Raw genomic sequence first — 15,089 nt, forward strand, 5'->3', positions numbered from 1 at the left:
GCTTGACTTTTCTCAGTTCATGGGCAGTTATTTTGCGCCTTGGTTTTTCCACACGCTTCTTGCGACCCTGTTGACTATTTTTAATGAAACGCTTGATTGTTCGATGATCACGCTTCAGAAGCTTTGCAATTTTAAGAGTGCTGCATCCCTCTGCAAGATATCTCACTATTTTTGACTTTTCTGAGCCTGTCAAGTCCTTCTTTTGACCCATTTTGCCAAAGGAAAGGAAGTTGCCTAATAATTATGCACACCTTATATAGGGTGTTGATGTCATTAGACCACACCCCTTCTCATTACAGAGATGCACATCACCTAATATGCTTAATTGGTAGTAGGCTTTCGAGCCTATACAGCTTGGAGTAAGACAACATGCATAAAGAGGATGATGTGGTCAAAATACTCATTTGCCTAATAATTCTGCACTCCCTGTACCTCTGGGTGAAGAGACCATTCGCCCGGATGTAACGTTTGGCGACTGAGATAAAACGCTTCCCAATTGTCTATACCTGGGATATGAACCACAGAAATTAGACAGGAGCTGGATTCCGCCCATACCAGTATTCGAGATACTTCTTTCATAGCCAGAGGACTGTGAGTCCCTACTTGATGATTGATATATGCCACAGTTGTGACATTGTCTATCTGAAAACGAATGAACGATTCTCTCTTTAGAAGAGGCCATGACTGAAGAGCTCTGAAAATTGCACGGAGTTCCAAAATATTGATTGGTAATCTCACCTCCAGAGATTCCCAAACCCCTTGTGCTGTCAGAGACCACCAAACAGCTCCCCAACCTGTCAGACTTGCATCTGTTGAAATTACAGTCCAGGTCGGAAGAACAAAAGAAGCCCCCTGAATTAAACGATGGTGATCTGTCCACCACGTCAGAGAGTGTCGAACAATCGGTTTTAAAGATATTAATTGAGATATCTTTGTGTAATCCCTGCACCACTGGTTCAGCATACAGAGCTGAAGAGGTCACATGTGAAAACGAGCAAAGGGGATCGCGTTCGATGCAGCAGTCATAAGACCTAGAATTTCCATGCATAAGGCAACCGAAGGGAATGATTGAGACTGAAGGTTTCGACAAGCTGAGATCAATTTTAGACGTCTCTTGTCTGTCAGAGACAGAGTCATGGACACTGAATCTATCTGGAAACCTAAAAAGGTTACCCTTGTCTGAGGAATCAATGAACTTTTCGGTAAATTGATCCTCCAACCATGATCTCGAAGAAACAACACAAGTCGATACGTATGAGATTCTGCTAAATGTGAAGACTGAGCAAGTACCAAGATATCGTCCAAATAAGGAAATACCACAATACCCTGTTCTCTGATTACAGACAGAAGGGCACCGAGAACCTTTGTAAAAATTATTGGAGCTGTTGCTAGGCCAAACGGCAGAGCCACAAACTGGTAATGCTTGTCTAGGAAAGAGAATCTCAGAAACTGATAGTAATCTGGATGAATCGGAATATGCAGATATGCATCCTGTAAATCTATTGTGGACATATAATGCCCTTGCTGAACAAAAGGCAGGATAGTCCTTATAGTTACCATTTTGAATGTTGGTATCCTTACATAACCATTCAATATTTTTAGATCCAGAACTGGTCTGAATGAATTCTCCTTCTTTGGTACAATGAAGAGATTTGAATAAAACCCCAGCCCCTGTTCCAGAACTGGAACTGGCATAATTACTCCAGCCAACTCTAGATCTGAAACACATTTCAGAAATGCTTGAGCCTTCGCCGGATTTACTGGGACACGGGAAAGAAAAAATCTCTTTGCAGGAGGCCTTATCTTGAAGCCAATTCTGTACCCTTCTGAAACAATATTCTGAATCCAAAGATTGTGAATTGAATTGATCCAAATTTCTTTGAAAAATCGTAATCTGCCCCCTACCAGCTGGGCTGGAATGAGGGCCGCACCCTCATGTGGACTTGGGAGCTGGCTTTGGTTTTCTAAAAGGCTTGGATTTATTCCAGACTGGAGATGGTTTCCAAACTGATACCGCTCCTGTGGGTGAAGGATCAGGCTTTTGTTCCTTGTTGTGACGAAAGGAACGAAAACGATTATTAGACCTAAATTTACCTTTAGATTTTTTATCCTGTGGTAAAAAAGTTCCTTTCCCTCCAGTAACAGTTGAGATAATAGAATCCAACTGAGAACCAAATAATGTATTACCCTGGAAAGAAAGGGAAAGCAAAGTTGACTTAGAAGACATATCAGCATTCCAAGTTTTAAGCCATAAAGCTCTTCTAGCTAAAATAGCTAGAGACATATACCTGACATCAACTCTAATGATATCAAAGATGGCATCACAAATAAAGTTATTAGCATGTTGAAGAAGATTAACAATGCTATGAGAATTATGATCGGTTACTTGTTGCGCTAAAGCTTCTAACCAAAAAGTTGAAGCTGCAGCAACATCCGCTAAAGATATAGCAGGTCTAAGAAGATTACCTGAACATAAGTAAGCTTTTCTTAGAAAGGATTCAATCTTCCTATCTAAAGGATCCTTAAAGGAAGTACTATCTGCCGTAGGAATAGTAGTACGTTTAGCAAGAGTAGAGAAAGCCCCATCAACCTTAGGGATTTTGTCCCAAAACTCTAATCTGTCAGATGGCACAGGATATAATTGCTTAAAACGTTTAGAAGGAGTAAATGAATTACCCAAATTATTCTATTCCCTGGAAATTAATTCAGAAATAGCATCAGGGACAGGAAAAACTTCTGGAATAACTACAGGAGATTTAAAAACCTTATTTAAATGTTTAGATTTAGTATCAAGAGGACCAGAATCCTCTATTTCTAATGCAATTAAGACTTCTTTAAGTAAAGAAGGAATAAATTCCATTTTGAATAAATATGAAGATTTATCAGCATCAATCTCTGAAACAGAATCCTCTGAACCAGAGGAATCATTATCAGAATCAGAATGATGATGTTCATTTAAAAATTCATCTGGAAAATGAGAAGTTTTAAAAGACCTTTTACGTTTACTAGAAGGAGGAATAACAGACATAGCCTTCTTAATGGATTTAGAAACAAAATCTCTTATGTTAACAGGAACACTCTGAGTATTAGATGTTGATGGAACAGTAACAGGTAATGTAACATTACTAAAGGAAATATTATCTGCATTAACAAGTTTGTCATGACATTCATTACAAACAACAGCTGGAGGAACAGATACCACAAGTTTACAGCAGATACACTTAACTTTGGTAGATCCAGCACCAGGCAGCGACTTTCCAGAAGTATCTTCTGACTCAAGGTCAATCTGGGACATCTTGCAATATGTAATAGAAAAAACAACATATAAAGCAAAATTGATCAAATTCCTTAAATGACAGTTTCAGGAATGGGAAAAAATGCCAGTGAACAAGCTTCTAGCAACCAGAAGCAATAAATAATGAGACTTAAATAATGTAGAGACAAAAGTGACGCCCATATTTTTTAGCGCCAAAAAAGACGCCCACATAATTTGGCGCCTAAATGCTTTTGGCGCCAAAAATGACGCCACATCCGGAACGCCGACACTTTTGGCGCAAAAAAACGTCAAAAAATGAAGCAACAGAAAATAATTTTTTGCGCCAAAAAAGTCTGCGCCAAGAATGACGCAATAAAATGAAGCATTTTCAGCCCCTACGAGCCTAACAGCCCACAGGGAAAAAAGTCAAATTTTAAGGTAAGAAAAAAATTTGATTTATTCATATGCATTATCCCAAATATGAAACTGACTGTCTGCAATAAGGAATGTTGAACATCCTGAGTCAAGGCAAATAAATGTTTGAACACATATATTTAGAACTTTATATAAAAGTGCCCAACCATAGCTTAGAGTGTCACAGAAAATAAGACTTACTTACCCCAGGACACTCATCTACATGTAGTAGAAAGCCAAACCAGTACTAAAACGAGAATCAGTAGAGGTAAAGGTATATATAAGAGTATATCGTCGATCTGAAAAGGGAGGTAAGAGATGAATCTCTACGACCGATAACAGAGAACCTATGAAATAGACCCTGTAGAAGGAGATCATTGAATTCAAATAGGCAATACTCTCCTCACATCCCTCTGACATTCACTGCACGCTGAGAGGAAAACCGGGCTCCAACCTGCTGCGGAGCGCATATCAGCGTAGAATCTAGCACAAACTTACTTCACCACCTCCATAGGAGGCAAAGTTTGTAAAACTGATTTGTGGGTGTGGTGAGGGGTGTATTTGTAGGCATTTTGAGGTTTGGGAAACTTTGCCCCTCCTGGCAGGAATGTATATCCCATACGTCACTAGCTCATGGACACTTGCTAATTACATGAAAGAAACAAACCCTGTGTGTTGAAACATTCTTAACATGTTTTCCAACTTTTTATCCATGGGCTCTTTAAATGACGAACTATCCTTGAGGGGAATAGTTGTTCACTTCGCGAGCGTGGAGACAGCACCATCCAACTTAGGGACAGTACCCCACAGCTCCAGCTGAGAGTCCGGGATGGGGAACAGTTTCTTAAAGGAAGAAGAAGGGGAAAAGGAAGAACCGAATCGCTTTCATTCATTCTTAATAATATTTGCCATCCTAACAGGAACTGGGAAGGCCTGAGGCACCACCCTGTCCTCATATACCTTATCAAGCTTAGGAATCACAGGTTCTTCTGGAAGTTTCGGTTCCAGAAACTCCAGAGTAGCAAGCACGTGTCTAAGCAAAAAGCGCAAATTTTCCATCCTAAACCTAAAGTCAGGCTCCTCCGCCGCCGGAGGTTTAGATGACACGGACTCCGACCCAGAAGGGGCCTCCTCCGAAGAGTTGGAGTGGGCCTCATCATCGTATAACACCTCAGAAATTTCCACAGGTGTAGACAACCCCTGGCCCGGGCCGCCATGATATGCCCTACGCTTGTGCTTAGCAGTAAGTGGTAAGGCATGGATCACTTTCTATACCGCCGTTTGCAGTTGATCCACAAAATCTGACGGCCAACAAATCTCTCCCACAGGAGTATTGGTTGGAACCTGTGACACTGAATGTGCAATAGGAGATGAATGCAAGGAACGAACCTCACGGGACGGGGACCCCTCAGAGGTGGACGGCTCAGTAGTACTAGACATCTGTTTGCTCTTAGATGTCATATATTTATTAAGGCATGTGGAACATAGTTGAGAAGGCTGATCTACCAGAGCCTCCTCACAATAAACACAGGAATGAGACCTAGTTAAAGAGGGCAAGCCCTCTAACGTGTCAGAGTCCTCCATAGCTTGTGCTGATATTAAGGACTAGAGTAACTTAATAATTAGGCACCTTTATAACCTCTGGCTGGAGCACTCATCACCTCCTATGACCCGGACTACAAAAACATGTTTTGTCTCCTGCGCCACTGATCGAAAAAGGAAGATAGATAGCAACACCAGGTCACATGGAATACCCTGCAGAAACTGCCCCTGCCTAAGTAGAAAATGCGCCAAAAAAGGGCCGCACCATACTCCCGAAAGTCACCTGAAAGTTCCACACATTGCAGAACCTCATCTCGCACATAATGCAGCAATGACACAAACAATATCATGTATAACCCCCCCCCCCCCGCTCAATAATTCCCATTCCAGGAATATTAACCCTTGATTCTTTAAAGATAAAAGGCGTCACACTGTGACCCTGTCTTCCATGTTATCATTATGTAAAAATGAAATGATCTTACCAGAATCTATGCCGTAGAACAGAAGCACAGCCCTTAAAGTGTGACAGGTTAGTAGCCTCGCTCCTGACATCGACTTGAGTGTAAAAAGCAGGCAGCGAAACTCGTCAATGCTGATTGCTTGTGGAGCTGTTAATATGAGTCGGGATAGGTTCGCAAAAATATTCTCCCTGCATCTCTAACTTTTACCCAGGCTCTCACTGAGAGGCTGACAGGACTATTTAAAACTTCAGTACCATTCCGGAGTACTACCCTCCATAAGAGACTACTCCAATCTTCTGCCGTCCTCCTGTGACGAAAGTCAAATAATGACTGGGGGATGAGGGAAGTGGGGGACATGTTTAAGTCTTTGGCTGGGATGTCTTTGCCTCCTCCTGGTGGCCAGGTTATTAATTCCCAACAGTCATCAATGAAGCCGTGGACTCTCCTCCCCTTTAGATGGAAACTATGGTTTTACACCCTTTGTCTCCTGGAAAGCTAAAGGAAGCCTAAGAATCCATCTGAGCAGTGTATTCTTATTCTAATTAAAATGGAAGGGCATGAACTATACAAAAAAATAAACAAATACATAAACTTCAGTTAACATGTGGAATCTTCCCTGATTTGTTTAATTATTGTACTTTATATACACTTTTAAACATGATCTAAACATAAGTAATAGGAAGTTGTTTTTCAAGTAAGAAAATATAACTTGAAAGTATTAAAGCAATCTGAATAGCATTTTTTCCCTCTTACCTGCCGTAAAGTACGTGCTACTAAGCTTTCCAATACTGGACCTCGATCTTCATGCAGCAGATGAACTTCATCTAAGATCAGTAGTCTTACAAGCTGAGAGAGGGCTACATCACCAACACTCTTCCTTGTAACAACATCCCATTTTTCAGGGGTAGTAACTAGCATCTGTTAATATAAAAATAGTTATATTAATGTATGGATGTTTCAGCATTCAAATCAATACAGTTGTCTAAATTGAGCTTCAATCTTAATTATTATTAATCTTAAATTAAGATAAATTAAATTGTCCTTTGTCAGTTTATTATTGACTCTCTCTTCAAACTGTGATGCCTGATCTGTAGCATAGAAATAAAATATTGTGCAGGTTCAACTGTAAATGTGTCTGTGTGTTTTGTCTGGATAAAAATATTTGTTTAACACCTTGTGCCAATTGGACATAGATATTATGTCACACAGTACTTTGCCCAGCATACAGAGTTAAAGTAGTGCCTACGTCCAACACACATGCGTAGGTTGCTGTCCCCACTGTCAGCTAAGACAGTGGAGACTACAGCTGGAGTCAGAAGGTATCTGCAGTCATATGGTAAGGGAGTGCTGATTGCAGCCCCTTACCACAAAGCCAGGCCTCTGAGTGTTACAGAGAGTTACTATACCTGTGCCACTATCTGTGACAATCATCCATTGGTGACAGTGGTAAGGAAGGAGGGAGGCAAGTTGGTGGCCCAGAAGAGGATGGGGAAGGAAGGGGTTCCCTACACTACATAAAAGTGTTCTGCAGGTGAGGAGGAATCGGGCCCTAACTATGGAACAATATTGGCTGGTGGGGGGCACCCTACACTACAGAAAAATGTGATCTGGAGGTGGGAGGGTGAAGAAAGGCCACTCTACCGGGGGGGGGGGGGGGAATTGACCTAGCCTACTGTATTGACGTAGTACCTACACAGAAGCAAAGGTTGCGGTCCCTGCTGTCAGTGTAGCCAACAGAGAATGCAGTTGGGAGTACTAATTGTGACCCCTTACCATATGACAAATATGGCTTGAGCAGTGGGAGGGGGAGGTTTAGAGAGCTGCTTGGGGGGGATTAGTGAGGTTGAACAGTTGAGGAGGGATCTACACAACATAATTAATAATAATAATTAAAAATAAATAAATAAAAGCGCTAAACTGCATACTGTCAGACTGTCTGCCAGTACCTAAGATGGGGGTGTCAAGAAGGGAAAGGGGAGGGAAGAGAGGTGTTTGGGAAGGGATCAGGTAGGGATCAGGGTAGGGAGGTGTCAGGTGGGAGGGTAATCATTACATTAGAGAAAATATTAACAATGTAAGCTAACTGATTAACCCCTTCACTACCGGAAATTTTAGAAGTGTGGTGTGCAGCTGCAATTAACCACCGTCTAATTGAAAAAAAAAAAACAATTGCAAAGCCATACATGTCTGCTATTTCTGAACAAACGGGATCCCAGAGAAGCTTTTACAACCATTTGTCTCATGACTGCAGTAGTTGTGTATAAATATTGTCAGTGAGAAACCCAACGTTTGTGAAAAAGGCTCTATTTCTGTTTAAACAAAAATGCTAAAACTGTTGGGTTTTCCTCTGAAATTTGACGGGCTAAAAGGGACCATAAAATCAAAACTGAAATGTCATTATTTAGATAGAATAATTTTAAATAACATTCCAATTTTCTTCTATGATCAGGTTTGCTTTGTTCTCTTGGTATACCTAGGTATGCTCAGGAGCAACAATGCACTGGTGGCTGCACACATATAGTTAGTTTAGTGATTGATGGCTGCACATATGTCTTTGTAATTTACTCACTTCTTCAACAGAACAAATTTGACAATAGTAGTAAATTGGAAAGTTGAAACATAAAAGTTTATTTTTGACTTTCCTCACCAGTAAAACTATACAAAGGGGGCTGTAATTTTAGAGCTGGCTGTGGAGGGGTTAAAAAAATAGTTACAAGCAATCAGAAGTGCAATAAGAAAATGCACTAACACAGAGCATTTTCTTAATTGAAATTTTCAATCCATTTAACAGCCACAATTTATAAATAGTGTGGAGGAATTTATATCCTTTTAAAAGTATACTATTCAAAACTGAACACAGTATTCTTGGCCTAAAGTGATCTATAAAATTATATTACTAAATGGTTTAGTAATAAGCTTTCAAATAAATTAAACAAGTTGAAATGTATGACAATGCTATAATTGCAAAACTTCTAATAGTTTTAGAATTTAAATATTTGCTTTCATTTTGGCCTGTTGGCTATTTCATGCATAAGCTTAAAGGGATAGTAAAGTCCAAATTAAACTTTCATAATTCAGATAGAGCTTGTAATTTTAAACAACTTTCAAATTTACTTTTATCATCAAATTTGCTTTGTTCTCTTGTTATTCTTAGTTAAAAGCTAAACCTAGGTAGGCTCATATTCAAATTTCTAAGCCCTTGAAGGCTGACTCTGTATTTGACAGTTTTATTCACAGCTAGATGGTGTTAGTTCATGTGTTTCATATGGATAACACTGTGCTCAGGCACGTGAAGTTATTTAAGAGTCAGCATTAATTGTCTGAAATACAAGTCTGTTAAAAGATCTGAGATAAGAAAGCAGTCAGCAGAAGCTTAGATAAAAAATTACAGAGGTAAAAGTTATATTTCTAGAATAGTGTTAGTTATGCACATGGATAGGCACGAACAAAGGCTGTGGTGGACATTTTCTAAAGTAAAGACCTTAGTGAAGACACCAAGGTACATTTGAAAATATTATAACATTATATAGTGCTGAATGTTATTATACTGATGCAGATACCACTGATCCTATAACCAGCCCTCCTCTGGCTATACACATGTGCCAGTGTCACTACTGTGTCATTATATAGTGCTGGGTGTTATTATACTGATGCAGATACCACTGATCCTATAACCAGCCCTCCTCTGGCTATACCCATGAGCCAGTGTCACTTATATTGCTGGTTGTTATTATACTGATGCAGATAGCACTGATCCTATAACCAGCCCTCCTCTGGCTATACCCATGAGCCAGTGTCACTACTGTGTCATTATATAGTGCTGGGGGGTGTTATACTGATTCAGATACCACTGATTCTATAACCAGCCCTCCTCTGGTTATACCCATAAGCCAGTATCACTACTGTGTCATTATATAGTGCTGGGTGTTATTATACTGATGCAGATACCACAGATCCTATAACCAGCCCTCCTCTGGCTATACCCATGAGCCAGTGTCACTACTGTGTCATTATATAGTGCTGGGTGTTATTATACTGATTCAGATACCACTGATTCTATAACCAGCCCTCCTCTGGTTATACCCATAAGCCAGTATCACTACTGTGTCATTATATAGTGCTGGGTGTTATTATACTGATGCAGATACCACTGACCCTATAACCAGCCCTCCTCTGGCTATACCCATGTGCCAGTGTCACTACTGTGTCATTATATAGTGCTGAATGTTATTATACTGATGCAGATACCACTGATCCTATAACCAGCCCTCCTCTGGCTATACCCTTGAGCCAGTGTCACTACTGTGTCATTATATATTGCTGGGTGTTATTATACTGATGCAGATAGCACTGATCCTATAACCAGCCCTCCTCTGGCTATACCCATGTGCCAGTGTCACTTCTGTGTGTTTGTATAGAGCTGGGTGTTATTATACAGATGAAGATACACATCCAGTATTTCACTCAGGCTTTATTTATACCATCATTTATCACCTAATATCGCTAGCAGTCTCTTGACAAGTCACTAACTTTATTCACACTACATATTCTCCCTTTCCTATTATTTAATCAGAAAGACAAGATATACTTAACTAAGGTTGTGGATCACAACCTTAGTATATCTTTTCCTTCTAATTAAATACTACTTATAATAAACCTCAGGTGCTGGTTAAAGTGATTTACCTTTGCATATAAAGTTCCATTATGTTTTTTTCTTGTTTCATTCAGATTAATGGAGCATATCTTTTGTTAGAGGGTATCACTTTATAGTCCCTCTTATCCGCTATTATGATTAGAACCCATGTGTTGGGGTCCAAAAGATGTCTCTAGTGTTTCAGAAGGGGTTATAATTTCTATTGTTTCAGATGCATATTGGGGAAGATATAAGCAAAAATGTGAGGTGGGTTTTCTAATTCTGTGCACAATATAAGTACTTGTTAGATCATTGTGTAATTATTGCAGTTGTAATACTTAAAGGGACATTCAAGCCAAAAAAAAAACTTTCATGATTTAAATAGGGAATGTAATTTTAAACAACTTTCCAATTTACTTTTATTACCAATTTTGCTTTGTTCTCTTAGTATTCTTAGTTGAAAGCTAAACCTAGAAACCTAGGAGATTTATATGCTAGTTTCTTAGACCTTGAAGGTTGCCTTTAATCTGAAAGCATTTTGACAGTTTTTCACCACTAGAGGGCGTTAGTTCATGTGTTTCACATAGATAACATTGAGCTCAGGCACGTGAAGCTCCTAGGAGCCAGCACTGATTGGCTAAAAATGCATGTCTGTCAAAAGAACTGAAATAAGAGGGTAGTTTGCAGAGGCTTAGATACAAGGTAATCACAGAGGTAAAAAGTATATTATTATAACAGTGTTGGTTATGAAAAACTGGGGAATGGGTAATAAAGGGATTATCTACATTTTTAAACAACAAAAATTCTGGTGTTTATTGTCCCTTTAAAAATAAATACAATTATATATCTATAAGCACACACACACATACTGTATGTATGTGCTAAGATCTAACTTCCAAGTAGTTATTTTATATTTCTTATTTTAATAACACTGCCTTTCGTCTACTGGGTACAATTTCCTTGTAGTAGTATTAATATGTAAATGCATGCATCTGTCGATGTCCTCAAGTAGGTGATATTAAACACTGTGATAATCTAATTTAACACATAAGTCTTAAAAATATTTGAAACAGGCAGATAAATATTTCACAAAATTCTTCCAAAGAAAAACATAAATAAACATGAGCACATATTTATTTATTGAAATATAATGTGATGGATCCCTTTGGCAAGCTAACTAGATGCTGAACATCAACAAATATGTGAACAACCATAATTTATAAAATAAACTGTGCCTAAATATTACAGATGCAACTGTTATCAATTTGAAATGAACCATGTCAGCCATAGAAATTAGCAGCTGTACTTCGACACAACACTAATTACTAAACTGTAATGGGATATATTTAGCAATGCACATTAACATTTTCAAGGTGTGAATCACAGCTAATTCAAACTATTTGACTTAATTAGATCAAGCTATGCAGCATTTTCAAAGCAATTTTAATGTCACTTAGTAGACATTTCATTCAAATATTTGATGCACAAATGTTTCAAGAATGTTTAGTGTATAACAAGAAATATAGAATATAGTTTTCATAATGTGATAAACATCTGCAATTATTCAAAAAAATTGTAACTGCTGAAATGAAGAAAATAATGTGAGTGAAACTTTTCTTGAGGGAGAAAAAAAATAGTAAGGATTTGATTTGTAACTGAAATGAGAAAACAACTGAAATAAAATGTGTAGAACAACTAAAAATCAAACTAAGAAGGTAAACAGTGAAGGAACTTATAATTTTGCTAGGTTTTATTAGCAATATTCTGGATTGAAAAAAAATGTCATTCACATGCAGAGTCTATTTTCAATATAAAATTGCACATGCAAAATACATATAATGTAACATTCACAATATTTTAAAACAATCTGAAACAATTCACAATATTTAAAAACACTTAAAATAATTATTAGATAGTATCTAATGGAAGTGCTGTGGATCATCCTTGAAAAAGCAGTCAGCTGATGGTGAAACGTGCATAGGAGAATAGAACTACACAAACGTGATATCACAAGAAGGGGCTGAGCTAATTCACGGCAGACAAATATATTGAGACACACAGTGGAGCGGTTCAGTGATATACAGAGTCTGCATCCATCCAGAAAGTCTTCGCACAAGTGCTCTGGACAACAGCCCTTAGTGAGCCTATAACACACTGTGCAATTATTGTTTTTAACGTTTTAATAAATATGATGTTAACTTAAAAAGTGTTCCAGATGTCATACTGTAAGCCTGACTATGTAAATCAGGCAAGTGCTTCAGTTTGAGCATTTTCCAGTCCACAGATCCATGTGAGTACACATTTGGCTTTTCTTTATGACTGTGTGTGTGTGTGTGTGTGTGTGTGTGTGTGTGTGTGTGACATTTGTGCACTGAACATTTCTTTTTTTGAGGGATACTCTGAACCTATTTATACAAACAACAAGTTTGAAGCACCAAATACAAAGTGTATTCTTTACTTGGATGTTGACATTTTATATATCACTTTATTATAACACAACAGAAATGTCTTGAAATTACAAGGTGTTTACTGTTCCTTTAAGGACTGAGGTTTTTCACAGTTTCTGTACAAAAAGAAAAAAAAAAAGAGGCAACTTTGGCTTTTTTGCTCTGTATTGGTTTCGCCATAATTACTCTAAGACTTGTGGGATACTCCTCTATCAGACTGAACTCGGCCAGCAGTCTTGTTATCTCGGCGTCGAGACGGAAAGATAGGGAATATCCCAGAGCAGAGTATCAGGCAAATGAGGAGAGCGGCACTCACCACAGGCTGGGCAGAACAAGGAAAATAGGCAGACAGGAAAGTCAGGCCAGTAATCAAGGGGTTAACCAGGTGGCAAAGTGAGACAGGCAGGGTTCAGCAACAAGGAGTCAGTCCAGAAAGTTAGGGAATAACCAAGTAGCGTAATGAAACAGGCAGGGTTCAGTAACAAGGATCAGTCCAGCAAATAAGGGGTTAACCAGGTAGAGTAGTAAGACAGGCAATGTTTCAGCAACAAAGTATCAGTCCAGCAGTTTAGGGGTTAACCAAAGTAGGAGTAGTAAGACAGGCCAGGTTTCAGCAACAAAATATCAGTCCAGCAGTTTAGGGGTTAACCAAAGTAGCGTAGTAAGACAGGCCAGGATTCAGCAACAAAATATCAGTTCAGCAGACGATCTGACACTCCCAGGAGCACAAGAAGTAGTAACTATACTTGGGCAGTGACAGATTGTCTGCTGCCCATTTAAATAGGCAGAGGATTGGCGCCACAGGACCGGCCAGCATCAGAAACGTGCGGCGATGACGTCAGCACCGCACACATCCAGAGCCGACACAGCCCTAGGCAACGAGCATGGGGAAGACGGCGCTCCGCGTGACAATTACCTACTATTTTGTTAAGTGCACCCATACATATTATATTTTATTTTTTTAAAAGACAAAGGGCTTATTTGTGATATCCTATATGGGTACATAAAATAACAATAAATAGGAATTAAATACTGATAAAAGGGGCAAATGGAGGAAAAAAAAATGTTTACTGTTTTCTTTGTAATAATTTTTACAAATCTTGTGTAGCTAAAGAAAATATTTCAAAATGGATTATTTTGTCCTTTAGATATACCTCAAGTCTCGGTTAACAAGTAATTTATAGCAAATACAGGTTATATACTACAAGGATGGTTAAACACTTTTTTTTTATAGCAAAATCTGCTATTATAGTAATGTGTGTTTAATAACAAAGGGGGGGGGTGAGACTCTACAGAGTGGTATATATTTGTTGAAACTAGACACCCCAGGGTATTTACTTACCAGCATTTTCCCATTTTTAATATGACCCATTTATAGCCAAAGGCAGGAAATATAATACAGGGTGAAAAACAAACGGAAAAATACACATTGTTAAAATATAATTAACTATTAGAAAAAGGGAGGGGTTAAAAAAAGCCATTGTTTACAAAAATGGCATGCCATTTATGACATATGATCACTGTGGTGTGCTTTCAAATTGATGACATGACCATAGGACATCGCTCGACAAACCCAGGAGCCAGGTTGCAAAATGGCTCCTAGAATTTTACCCCTGGCTTTTAACTTTTTGGGTTATTCTCCATATTTCTATATACAAATACCAATGCCTGGCTCCTAAGTATGACTGGAACCTAAAAATTCTTACTGACTCCTAAATTTTAAAAAAATTTGTTGACCCCTGCCATAGGGACACTTTATTGGGCATCAATGAACTGCTTCACTCCCAAGGCATTGCAGCATGGCAGTATCTAGACTGCATTAAAGTATACAATCATTGTGATTGGCTGTGACAGTGATTGCATACACAGTAACAGTCACACTTGACTTATTGCACTGTTGCTGAATAGCGTCACATGAAGGCATTCAGCAACAGCATGAGCTACATGCTGATCAGAACTTAACACACACTTGAGAACACCCTCTAACAGCCCACTCTATAATGCTGTAATATGTAAGTATGCCTGTAATTTTTAAGGGGAGTACAGAAATATACAAACTACATGTGTAATATGTAAACAAGATGGAAACATATATGCAGAATTTGTACAAATGTCAATACTAATACACTTCTGTTTACAAAGTACAAAACGCAACATCTAGAAAATAAGCCTAAAGTTAAAGCATAACTGAAAATGTGTAAATATACAGTAATAAAACTTCTATTTTGTAGTGCACTATAATATAAACATCCAGAAATATAGGTAATGCATTAAACGCTGAGTTAAAATATACAGATGCTATTTCTTGAAGATTTTAACTTCCTGTGAGTATTTTC

At 38.5% G+C, this 15,089-nt stretch overlaps 1 protein-coding gene across 1 annotated transcript in view; it reads right to left on the reverse strand.

Moving 5' to 3' along the window:
* The window catches only part of ASCC3 (activating signal cointegrator 1 complex subunit 3), a 1,409,126-nt gene that overhangs the window by 926,609 nt on the left and 467,428 nt on the right, over positions 1 to 15,089 (reverse strand). The window contains exon 11 of the mRNA XM_053710577.1: positions 6,427 to 6,591. Coding sequence (XP_053566552.1) covers positions 6,427 to 6,591 — 165 coding nt within the window. The remainder of the gene's footprint in view (positions 1 to 6,426; positions 6,592 to 15,089) is intronic.

This window comes from Bombina bombina, chromosome 4, assembly GCF_027579735.1.
Source record: "Bombina bombina isolate aBomBom1 chromosome 4, aBomBom1.pri, whole genome shotgun sequence".
Lineage (NCBI taxonomy): Eukaryota > Metazoa > Chordata > Amphibia > Anura > Bombinatoridae > Bombina > Bombina bombina.